Here is a 12,497-nt window from a genome sequence, read left to right as displayed (position 1 = left end):
TTATATTTTTATATTTACCACCCCTCTCATCAATTTCCCCTCTTCCTTCCCGTAGCCGCTGACAGAAGATGTACTTCACTCTGCAACCTCCTCCTCCACCCGGCTCTGTATTACCATAATGAAATTGAAAAGAAATTGGAATGGAAATGACTGCTACACAGTGACTCAGTCCACATGACAGCCAACGGGCAGACATACAGGCAAGGCCGAAAGGGCTAGAAATGCAATACAGGAGTGGATCCTGTTAATTCTGTCTGTTCTTTGTGCCAGGAGCACAGGCAGAGAGCTTGTACAAAAAAAAAAAGGTGAACAGGGGCATGAACAAGCCCAGTGTGCAGGAGAGTAAAAACATTACAAGTGCATTTAGGTGGGGGACAAATGTTGTGCTGTACAAGCCAGGACAAGGATTTCTTTGGTTATGGACATTTGTAGGGCAAAGAAGAGGCTTAGAAAAACAAACTGGTGATTCCCAGGCACTGAACTGTTTCCAATATGTCGCTATGGTTACAATGCCCTAATAGAGAGATGATCCAGTTTTAATCCACATCAACAGAGAAATTACAAATACGTCCTTCACCCCGGCATGCAAGCACACTGCTTGCAGTAATTTACATGCTACAATAAAAGGAGAAATGTCCTTACATGGTGCAGCTTGCTCCTTCTCTGTGGGCTCCTCTGCTTTCTGAGACTGACTTTTGATCTTGTTCACCAGCATTAATAGACGACCTTTAATAGATGTATCTTGTTCGTCTTCATCTTCGTCCATAGGGATTCCTGCACAACACAAAAAAAGGCTTGTACACTCCACGGAGAGTAATAAAACAACATCTCTCTGTGCTTAGTTCAAATGAGGTCTTGAGTATTTTGCATAGTACAGGATGTACAGCATCCCTTCCAGCTTGTTTTTTTTTCTCAGCTGCATGTTTAGTGTGTTGCGTGTTGGCGCCATGCGACACAGCTGGGACTGTTATTGGCTCAGTAGTACCATAGCGGTCTGAGCAGTTCAATTATTTATTAAAACATGAAGATTTCAGAATAATCATACGGGGACTGAATTATAAAGCCTCCTGTGAGAGATGGAAAAAAAAAACCCTCTGAAATAATAAAAAAAAAAAAGCATTCCATGACGACAGCAGTGTAACTCTGCTGATGCTGACACAATACCGGCTGAAAAACGAAGCATAAAATATTGATGTTTTCCACAGCTTTCTTTATTTGTGCTTAAATTTTGCTATTTTTTCCATGGTTACAGGATTAATTTGTACTTTTTACAACTTCAATTAGCAATGTTTATTAACTTACCAATTATGTATGTACTTGATGTCTGTGGCATCTACTTTTTTTTTCTCGACTTGGTTAACATGATGTGTTTTGAAGTTAGAAAATGCAAAGTAAGATATCTGTATTCATTACCCTCAGCATAGGGTTAGGGATGAATTCATGTTAATATTTTGTGCTGATTTTGTAAAATGTTTGTAAATAAATTCTGAAATTGATCCTAATAATATAAGGGTACTGAACAATGTTGAAAACAAGAACACGTTTTCCAGTAATGGGACCAAAAATGAAGTACAAAAGCATTTTACTTGATCTGCATCTCACCACAGTGAAGCTGCAGCTGGTTGTGGAAATCATAGAGTTCCTCCTGGATGTCTGTGGGACACGGACAGTCCTCACCCATACTAAAGGTCAGCAGCATGTTGATCTGAAATTAGAAAATATACATTTTCATATGATTTCCTGATACACTGAGCTTCTTTCTTTTTCTCTTTATCTCTCTCTTTTACCCCCCCCCCCCCCCCCAAATAACAGTGTTGCATCATTAACATGTATGTCTCCTGTCTCAGCAGGTCTCCCTGGCCGGGAGTAGCAGTTCCTGTTGTCTGTTGTCTTTCTGTCCTCTTCCCCCCCACACAGCAGAGGCAGATGGCTGCCTGTCCTTGAGCCGGGTTCTGCCGGAGGTTTCCTTCCTGTTAAAAGGGAGTTTTTTCCTTCCCACTGTCGCCAGTGTGCTTGCTCAGGATGGGAGATTGAGTTGGACTCAACTCAATCTGTTGGTTTCCTTACATAGGCTATTATGAATTGGCTTTCATTATGTTTTCCCCTCTGTCTGTAAAGCGTCTTGAGATGGCATTGCCGTGATTTGACGCTATATAAATAAAGTTGAATTGAATTGAAATTGAATTGAATATGATTAAAGACTATGAATTGTTGATAAAAAAATAAAATAAAATAAAAAAACTGAATTAATCTGCCCCTTTTCTTGACTTTGACTTCGAATGACATTTGAACTGCTGTAACATTACTGTAAAGAGAAATTTACAGAGAGAAAGAAAAGCAAAGGACAACATGACAAGTCATTAAAGTGGCTGTGAAGTGCTGCACTCTGTCTCCAACTGTGACCTTAAAGAGACACTGTAATGAGTGTGTGTGTGTGTGTGTGTGTGTGTGTGTGTGTGTGTGTGTGTGTGTGTGTGTGTGTGCCTGCTTAGCTGAGAGCAGCTTCGCAATGAATTTGCCTCGAAGCTTTGCTCTACATAGTAAAAGAGGAATGTGCTGAGGAACATTTGGAACAATGAACAGCTCTCATTCTCTGAAGCCACAAAGCCAAAATTAGAAAAATTCAACGATTGGAAAAGCAAGATAAAGTATAACAGTTGGAAGTGAAATGAACCATGTATGAGGAGAATTACAGAAGTTATGTAACCTCGCTCTTCATTTATTCAGTTACATGCGTAATTTGAAGCACATAGCCTGCAGGGCTTCTTCGTAGTCACTTTTTGTGGACTCGTGTATCTTTTTCCATGAATTCTTTTAATGATGCAGCAACTCGCATTACTGAAATCAGACAGCAGACGTGTTGTCAAATCACACAAATGAAGGTGTAAAGCTGATGTTACAGGGGAGCAATATGCAGACGAAGGAGGTGCTAAAGGCCCTCAGTTTGCAACAGCATAATGCCACTCTCGTCCACAGTACTTTAAGATACACATATTTTATTGTATAAATAATCTTGTAAAGTTTTTAAAGTCCAAAAAAACTGATAAAGTGCAACAAAACAAGCAAATAGGCATGAGCCTGCCATTGGATAATTACTTAATGGATAATTATGATTCATTTGGCAAGAAGTTAATTAGCTTCTCATGTCCTAAACAATCATGTCTGAAGACACGTCTTTTGTTTGTGGAAAAGTTGTTCATTTGTTTTGGAAGGGTCAAATTAATGGCACGCATTAAAAAAAAATTAAACATCTAAGTAGATGCCAAAACTAATACAATTGGGTTAAAAACCATCTAAAACTCAGCCAGGTTATTCTATCAGTGTTTGTCTTTTTTCACTCCTAATTGTAAGGACATGACAATGCCAGAAAGTGTGGTTCAGGGAGCACCAGACATTATTTTCACACGTGGATTGACCACCACAGAGTCCAGATCTTAAACCCACTGAGAATCTCTGGAATGTGCTGGAGAGGGCTTTGCATGGTGGTCCGATGCTCCCATCATCACTACAGAGTTTTGAAGAAAAATGACATTGTAGAAGCTCATTGAAATGAGGTCACGGTGAATGTGTGTTATGATTAAAGCTAAAAGCAGTCCAACAAAATATTAGTTTGGAACTTTTTTTTTTTTAGGGGTACAATATGAATATCATCTTCTGTGCATTGAAAAGCTCCTTTTTTCCCATGAATATAAAATGATGACTTGCAGTGTCACCCATGTGGTTTTTTAACACTGATTATGCAATGTAGGGCTACTTGTCATATGATGCTGTGTGTTTCAGTGTAGCAAAGAAGTACAAACTCGCAATAAAAGCGTAAAATACAATAGAATAGTCACTAATAGAAGATCTATGACACACTAAAGCATTGAATAGGAATTAATAAATCAAAAAAAAGAATTCAGAGGGGATGCTGACAGTTCCATGTGTGCGCCCTCCTAAGGTGCAAATGTGCCGGGGTGCAGTTATTTAGTCTGAGTGGGTTATGGTGATAGTGGTGGTAGGAGACAGAGTGAGTTGACAAATCTCACTGCTTGGGGATATAAACCGTTCAGCACCCTGCTGGTCCTGCAGCTGAGCCTCGCTAGCCGTTCTCCTGATGGCAAAAAAGGAAAACAGAGTGCGGGGTGGATGATGGGGATCCTTATGATGGCTGAATGGTGTGAAGTCAAACAGCCAACACATACACACACAGACACACACCAGCCATAAAGACTCACACTGAGCTGAGGGGGCATAAAGTGAAAAAACAGTAGCTAATATATCTTTTCCCACATGACTGTGTTAGCATGTAGCAGGAGATGCTGAGGAATTCACAAAGCCAAACTGACAAGTGGGTCTGATCAGAAGCTGCTGCTGCTTTAGAAATTGTTGTTGTTGTCACTCCACTTCTTCCTCAAAGCCTGAGCGCTATCTGGATGCAGTATCTGAGGTGACACTATGCCGCCTCTATTTTGTTAATAGAGGAACAAGCAAAGGTCAGCAGCTTAACACGCATTTCCTCTTTCTGGTGTTGTTGTGCAATCTGTGTTTTAAAATGGCAAAATCTATTATGCACCTGCATGCAGAGTCCTGTCTGCACATCCTGAGGAGTGTTGCTCCTGTTTTAATGTGGTAGTTTGAGAAATACTAATGAAAAAATACCAAATACATACATTTGAAGCTCCTTGTGGAAACATCACCCCCCCCGTTTTAGTAGCTCATCCTGAGCTTTCAAATCCAATTACCATCCAGTCCAACAGCGCTTTTGCTTCACCTGTTCTTGAGGCGGGGATCTGAACTCTTTGGTCTTCTTTGCTGTAACAGCTGCAGACATATTGAGGGCCAGCATGAGCTCGTTGTAGCGGAACTTCTGGTTGTACTGCAGTTTGGAGACAAAGTTGTCGGAGAAGGAGACGATGGCCTCGATGCGGTGCTTCAGCTCGCAGTCGCAGAAATAGTGAAGCAGCTCGCACATCTGCAGAGCAGACGAGAGGAGGAGAAACATTGGTTCAGACACAGGCACGGTTGCATCAGAGCTGCATGTCTACACATATCTCTTACAAGCAAGACTGTTACAAAAAAAAACAAAAAAACATTCAAGCGCCTTATGGCTTCACATTATCCCACTTGTTTAAGAGACATTTTTTCCCAAGTGATCTGTTGTTCATTGCCAGACAGCCATTTCATGTGTGACTGACCTCTGAATTGGCCTATTACAGTGCAGCAGTTATGGAGCATGTGATTGAAAGCACAGCTGTGTCAGTCTTTAGCTGTGAAATGGTACTTACGCATGTAAGTGTTCATTGATTTTTCATGTTTTGGTGATTTACCTCCATCGCTGGACATTAATGTTTAACACAGTTAGGATGCTATTAAATCTTCTGTGTGTGCATACATGCGTTTTCATTATTACCTGCCGTTTGACAGGCTCTGGCAGCCTCTTCTCCAGCAGTCCCTTCATTGGCTGTTTAGCCTCCTTGGCTGCCTCCTCCTCTCCAGCTTCCACTGCTTTCTCCTCTGTACCTGTTAGCCCCTCTTTGTCTGTTGCCCCTGTGACTCCCTCCTCTCGTGACTCCCTAAACACATTGGGGTCAATGAGCAGTAAAATCTTTTGAACATCCTCACTGCATAAAACCCCCATAGTCAGCAAAGTGCTAATTAGCTTCAAGATGGGCACAAACTGGTACTCCACACCTCCGCCTACAGGATCTCGAATGTGTGGCCCACCACCTTGAACAGCCTCTGTCAGCATTGAAATAGCTTTCTCCTTCAGTGCATCCAGCGGCATTTGAGGGGTGTACAAATGCTCTCTTTTGGTGCTGATGAAACAAGGTGGGGTGAAGTTGAGGCGGGGCTTGAGAGAGGTGCTAAGCCCCACCCCCGGTGGAAGGTGCCTTTTGGAAGAGTTGGAAAAGAGCCGAATGGAGCGGGTCTCCGCTGTAACTGGAATGATGAATTCATCTTTCATCATGAGTCTGGCTTCTTTAGCCGTTTCCAGGTGGATGCTGATCAGGATGTTGTAGAAGCCCTCACGTAACATGCCAGACAGGTACTGGTTATCAATGGTGTATAAGAGCTGTGACTGGTCCACGTGGCTGCACAGGGCATGGGCTACACGGGTGTTTCCCAGCGCGCAGAGGGCACAGTAAAGCTTTAAGGTGTGATAGTGGAACTTTTTCATGTCCTCCTGCTCTGACAGCTCCATGATGTCCACACACCTTTGGAAGGAAGAGAGCAGATACAAGATACATCCACGTGATCAGATGTCCGATTATGAAACAACAGTACACAATAATTTACTCTGGTATTTAATTTGGTTTGTCCTGAGGATAGCAAATGATTTATTACTGGATAATGAAATGGGAATGTGAGAACTGGGCCTCTTTAGAGCTTCCATCTAGAATCCATCAACCACAAAAGCTCCTTTAGCAGCCAAAGAACATTTTGTTTGATGCTCCGACATTTACTTACAGTTTGACACATGTGCAAGATACATATAGACTTGTGTGTTTTACTTTTTTCTTTAAGATACACTAGAACAAACAGAATAAATCCAATACATCCCATGAATACAGAAAGCAACACACCTGTTCTCCTCTGGTATGTGTACTGCTAACATCTGCAGAGGCTCCACACACTGAACCACCCAGCCTTGCCTCTCGTTTACTCTGGCCGTTTCCACTTTGAGGAAGGTATTGGGCATGCGGCTCCACAGCACTGCATTGATGGTCTGGACATATAGCCTGGGGGGACACTGGGGCACTGGGTTCTTGTGTTCACTCTTAAAAATGGCTGAAGACAAAGGCATGGCATTCTGAAAAGGACAAACACAGGAAAGATTAAAAAAAAAAAAAAAAAAAAAAAAAAAAAATCCCTATCTCTAAAAAACATTCTTCCAGTTCTCTTTTAGTCTAAATACATATTTTTGATTATCTACTTGAGGTAAAAGATTTTTCTCGCTCAGTTACACAATTTCTACCCTGGAAAGTATCCCTCATTTTGTCGATGCTTTCAATATTTTTGCAGACATAAGCATGATGATATTAAGGCTGATGATAAAGGCTGTAAAGCTGTAGAAACTTCAGAAGGTTGCACCGCTGACCGAGTAGTACTGCAAAGCAACAATGTCCTAAAGGAAAATACACAGGACCTCACCTTTATTTTAGTCAGCTCAAACTGAAAGAGGTTTGGGCTCGTAGGTCGCACAAACACAGCAGGAAAGAGTTTCGTGTTTGGTTCCACCTACCGCAGAGAAAAGAAGAAGAACAAAAAGAAAGCATGAAAAAGTTCAGCAGGAGCTAGAAAGCATGACTTGCAGAAAGCCGCTTAAAGGTGCATCAGAGTAACGTTACTTATGAGTGATTCGTGTTTGTGTGTCTGTGTGTGTGAACTTTCAAGAGCATTGAGTCAGGCAGGATGAGTCAGCGCTGAGTGAAGCTTCGCAGAATTTCAGTGAGGAAGAACGTAAGAAGATTAAACAACTTGAAAGGTTTTTTTTTTTTAGATTTAGCTCTTAAAGTACATCTGAAAAGCAAATTGCATCTGAAAAAATTCAACAATACAGACATCACTACTCCGATAGGGAAATATGCAAAAGCTTAAAATGAGGTTCACACAAAATTTGCAGCACAAAGACTGAACAGTTGAGCAAGCACCGATTCGCCAGTAAAAAGTTAGTTTGCAGAATCTGTGCAAAGCCTTTAAAAACATCTGAAATCTCAATATTAAGTTTAAAATTATTATTCTTTTTGCACTGATATGTCAAAGTTTAAAACTTGAAGCCCAATCATTGTATTTAGTAGGGCTGTGATGATATGCCTTTGTCCCAATTCAATTCGATTCAGATTTCTTTGGGTGCCGATTCGATTTAAATTGCGATTCTCACAATTCTTCAATATTACTAATTTTTGTCAATTAAAAACAAACAAACAAAAATATATAAAAAACCTTTTTTTTTTTTTTTTTTTTTTTACACGTAATTTTTCTGGATTTCAATTAGGAAAAAACAACACAATAGCCAGAACAGCATTCTGCTGCTATAATGCCCAAGAAGACAAGTGAAAAGATCAATAAAAACAATAAAAATGACAAAAATGTTATAATGGATTATTTTCATTTATTTGAAAAAAAAAATTTTTTAACAAAAAAAAAAATCAATTTTAAAATTGCGAAGCAAAACTTTCCGACTTTCAATTTTTCAATACAATTTTCCCACTCTTAATATTTAGAGCAGCCTTCCTTTATGCCATCTACATAAACAAGACAACTTCAATTCCAAATCCTGATTTATACACTTCTAATAATATTTCAGCATTTTAAGACACTGTGTATTTTGCCTGTTTAACATCTAGAGGCTGTGTCAGGTTTTAACTACTTAAAACCATTTTAAAACATTTTTACAGTAAGTGCTACAACAGTCATAGTCGATCATCAAACGGTTTTGTTCAGATAAGCACATCATCTTCACTACATGTTCAAAGACTAGCATGAACTGTCTCACTTATTTTTAATAAAACAAACATTTTACACCACTTATGTGCATATGTATTCCCATCTGATGGTCTCTCATGGTAAGCTTGTCTCTATAAGCTTCAGGCATATTTTATATTCAGTATAAGCAGAATTAATCATCCTGCGTCCCTCCTGATTAGCAGTGACGAGTTGATTTCCTTTTGTTTTCCCATAGGCTAATTAAGGAAATACATTTTTCTCACTGTAATATGTCTCATTTTAGGAACAAAGATTGTAGATTCAGTCTAATTTATTTGTGTTTGAACAACATGTATGGCACTACAAGACTCTACAAAGTTTACATCCAGTATATTAAGACTAAGCTCAAAGCAGCAGAGAAATGTTTGTAACTTTTTAAAAAGGTTTTTATGTAATGTTTAGCATCAGCTAAAGCCGATCCTAATGATAAAACATAATGTTTGCCAGTATTCAGCACCTGGTAGGATGTAGAAATCTCCTTCCCGTTGACAATAAATGTCACCAGACCAGTGGCCAGGTCTATGAGACAGCCAATCTCCAGGTCAACGTTGGTGCGGCTGGAGGCATGAGCAGCACTGGTCACATCACCACCCCACACCATGTAACAGTTACTCCTCTTCACACTGTCAGTTATCAGCAGAAACAAACATTTTCAGCACCTTCAAACTCAAAACATTTATGAATTGACAGTGTTCAGCTAGGAGGGGCTTCACCTCTCGTGGACTCGTCCACGCTCGTCACCGAGGGTTACAGTAACCGTTCGGTTCTTGCTGAGGTTGAAGTTGTTGCTATAGTAGTGGTAGTCAGGGGTAACCCATCCAACCCATACATAGGCAGGGTCCTGACCTGCGAAGATCCTCACTGAGTAGTAGTACTGTACGAAAAAGAAAAAAGGAAGTTAGCGAAGAATGTCAGTGTTGCATTTACAAAGTGACATCACAGAGATGTTTAGTAAATAATAAACAAATACCATGGTGATGCTGCTGTAGTCCACTCGTCTACTTTCCTCACTGTGTCTCACAGATCTCAGTGGATATCTACAAGAAACCAAATAGAACATATAATGATAAAGGAGCTCATAAATAGCTATTGGTAAATTTTGGATTTCAAATGTATGTATCTACAATAAAATGGATTATGTATCTATAATAAAATTCACACACAAGCTTAACGAGTTCAACTGACATGGCTTAAAATCCTTTTTTTTTTTTTTTTTTTTTTTTTTTTGCACCTGTGTTTGACTTTAAGGATATCCTCCTCGTGCACTCCGTTCATGTCTAAGACAGGACAGGTCTTAAAGAAGGAATGGAACTCTACTGGCATGCTGAGACGACAAAACACCATGTCAGCATTGCTGTTCTGAGTGCCGAATGTCTTGTGGGTGACTTTAAGGCATGGAGGGCTGTCAATGGTGCCATCAATCCTGGTTACCTGCAAACAGGAAGAAGATCTTTGACTTATCTCCTCATGAGTTAAGTTTTCTTTTTTTTTTTTTTTCACAGCACACGTTCTGCTCTCATCGTACCGCAATGTGATTGTGGTCCTTCGGAACGTTGACAAAAGTGGGCAGGCGCTTGCTGAACCACATCGTGACCTCGCGGTTCATGTTGACAGCAAAGGGTTCAAATCCCTCCTGCAGGCCACACATTGTGTAGTACTTAAAGGTGCTAGCATCCTTCCCCAGATTCATGCGACCCACCTGAGCCAGCCCGAGACTGCACACTGGGATAAACCCTGAGGGACAGCCGTTGGACGTAAGTGAGGAAGGGATGACGAATGACAACAACACACACAGCAGGACAGAAACAAAACAATAAAAACAAACAATCTAGTTTTTGCAGAACGGTCATATTTAACTTTCACATTAAATAAGGAAGATTTTCATTTCATTTCATTTCTTCTTAACTCACATCCCAAGCATGGTCTTTGTAGATTAAAGCTCTCTGCTCTGCATGTGAAGGCTTTATTAAAAGATGAGCAGAGGGCCGCTTATGCCTAACAACTCTTGCTTAAATCACTTTCAGTCTAGCGTTCCCTGACTTTAAGCTAGTAGAAGTCGCTCACATTATACGCACATTTACAAATGCTCTTTCTCACCATCCTCAGTTTCAAAGTCGGTGAAGCAAAGTTCGGAGCCCTTGGTCGTAATGAGGATCTCCCCGTTAAGAGTGAAGATGACAGACTTGTCTTCCATATTGATCATGCAGCCCACCACATCCCCAGCGTGCCAGCAGCGCCCGAACAACCGGCTGCCCATGTTCAGACAGTGGCCCTGTGTACAACACATACTTGCAGCAAACACACATACAGCAGCACAAGAGAAATATAAGAAACTGGACTGATGAAGGTTTGCATGAGAGCTTACCCTGTATCCATCAAACACAAACGCAAGCTCATCTGTACCAAGTTCCACATCTGGCTTACATCCAGGTCTGGCCCAGCCCACTCTCATGTCGCCTCCTGTTACAGCCTCAAACTCAAAGTACCATTTTCCTGTTTTCACAGCGTATGTCCTCTCTACTCTGAAGAAGCGGATCTTGTCGATGCTGAGCCGTTCGGCCACTTGTCCTACCGGGAGAAATGGACAAGCTCAGTGATGTAAGAGAACTGTCAACAAAGAAAGACGGCATTCATGGAAATATAGATTGCAATAAAGCCCAGCGGGTGCAATTAAATGTAAGCACTTCACGACCCTTTTCTCTTTCACTGTAAATGGAGAGAGAGTGGGAGGTAGATTCCCATTTCTGGGCTGGAAAATGAAGCCTGGCTATAATGTAAACAACATCTTATTGTTATTATGTACGATGCAATTTGAACTACAGTATATTTTAATAGGCCTTAATTGTAAGAGTGAAACTCACCCCCTTCTTGGTCTGATGGCTCAATGTTGTATCCATATCCAATCAGAGTACGGATAGCTTCCCGCAGGCTGTCCCTGTTTGACTTCTTGGTACGCTCATCCAGCAAAACATACGGAACCAGACGAGGGTTACGTTTACTCTTCAGATCCTGACCAGAAGAGAGACTGTCAGGGAGCACGCAGTCTAATGAGAGGTCATTCCCAATTATCCCTGTTTATCCCATAAGCTTTAGACGGAATCAGGGAAGTCATAAACATCTTATTTGTCATCACTGTGCTGTCAGTCCCATTCATTCAGAACTTAATTGACCATATAGTGCATTGCCATTGGGTTGTTGCTGCTTTTCACTTATCTATATTGAAGTAAGATGTTTCATACAATTTGCAGATATAATTATTTTCCCCATCATTGCATGAAAGAGAACAACTGAAAACCCAGTGGATATTGTTGAAAGCAGCTGTCAGCTATTAGGTAATATTTTTTCTTTTGCAATTCTTCTTCAGAATAGCTTTGCTTATAATTAATAATAAAGACACCCAAGCACAGATGAAAAACAACCATTTTATGTGTTTGACATGTTTTATTTGCACTTAAGCTCCCTTGCTAATTTGCCCTCATGCAGACCTTTGCTTATATTCAGCCAAAAGCATCTTTTTCTCTTTATTGATTAGTTCTTGCTGACTAACTGCAGGAGATGTGGGTTTATTTATTACATTGTAGTTTGCACTGTGTCAGTCTTGCAAATAAGATACAAGATTCATTTTAAAAATGCAAGAAAACATACAATTTTTTTTGTTAAAAAAAAAACAACAATACATATATTATATTTGTAATGGGATGAAAAATGAAAGTAAAAAGGCTTGAAGTCTAGTTGATGTCCAAATACCTGACAACAGCACTAAAATAAAATACCTCGATTAGTTTAAGATATCTTTACAGCAGCTCATGCTCATTTTTAGTTGGGTTTTTATTATTATTTTTTTTCTACAATTTTTGCTGAGATATGTTGCCAGACTATGTTTTGTGTTAATTTGTGATTTGTAGCTAAAAAATATCCGGCTATTTAATATGTGTAAGTTAAGGTGCGTCTAGACTCTGCAAGAGGTGCATTGATAGAAAATGAAGGACACAAAAAAACATGCCTTTCTATACTTTAAAGAACTTGTT

General features: G+C 40.1%; 1 protein-coding gene across 1 annotated transcript in view; it reads right to left on the bottom strand.

Annotated features, from left to right (window-relative positions):
* LOC306772147 (ryanodine receptor 3) overlaps positions 1-12,497 on the bottom strand; it is a gene marked incomplete at both ends in the record, with an annotated part of 112,904 nt that overhangs the window by 44,796 nt on the left and 55,611 nt on the right. Inside the window, 14 exons of the mRNA XM_079261561.1 lie at positions 643-774; positions 1,603-1,705; positions 4,754-4,954; positions 5,393-6,197; positions 6,567-6,793; positions 7,135-7,221; positions 8,927-9,092; positions 9,183-9,343; positions 9,440-9,506; positions 9,701-9,900; positions 9,995-10,203; positions 10,567-10,741; positions 10,835-11,037; positions 11,331-11,478. Coding sequence (XP_079117687.1) covers positions 643-774; positions 1,603-1,705; positions 4,754-4,954; positions 5,393-6,197; positions 6,567-6,793; positions 7,135-7,221; positions 8,927-9,092; positions 9,183-9,343; positions 9,440-9,506; positions 9,701-9,900; positions 9,995-10,203; positions 10,567-10,741; positions 10,835-11,037; positions 11,331-11,478 — 2,884 coding nt within the window. The remainder of the gene's footprint in view (positions 1-642; positions 775-1,602; positions 1,706-4,753; positions 4,955-5,392; positions 6,198-6,566; positions 6,794-7,134; positions 7,222-8,926; positions 9,093-9,182; positions 9,344-9,439; positions 9,507-9,700; positions 9,901-9,994; positions 10,204-10,566; positions 10,742-10,834; positions 11,038-11,330; positions 11,479-12,497) is intronic.

Source organism: Telmatherina bonti (assembly GCF_933228915.1).
Source record: "Telmatherina bonti genome assembly, chromosome: 22".
Lineage (NCBI taxonomy): Eukaryota > Metazoa > Chordata > Actinopteri > Atheriniformes > Telmatherinidae > Telmatherina > Telmatherina bonti.
This window is presented reverse-complemented; position numbering and strand designations above follow the sequence as displayed.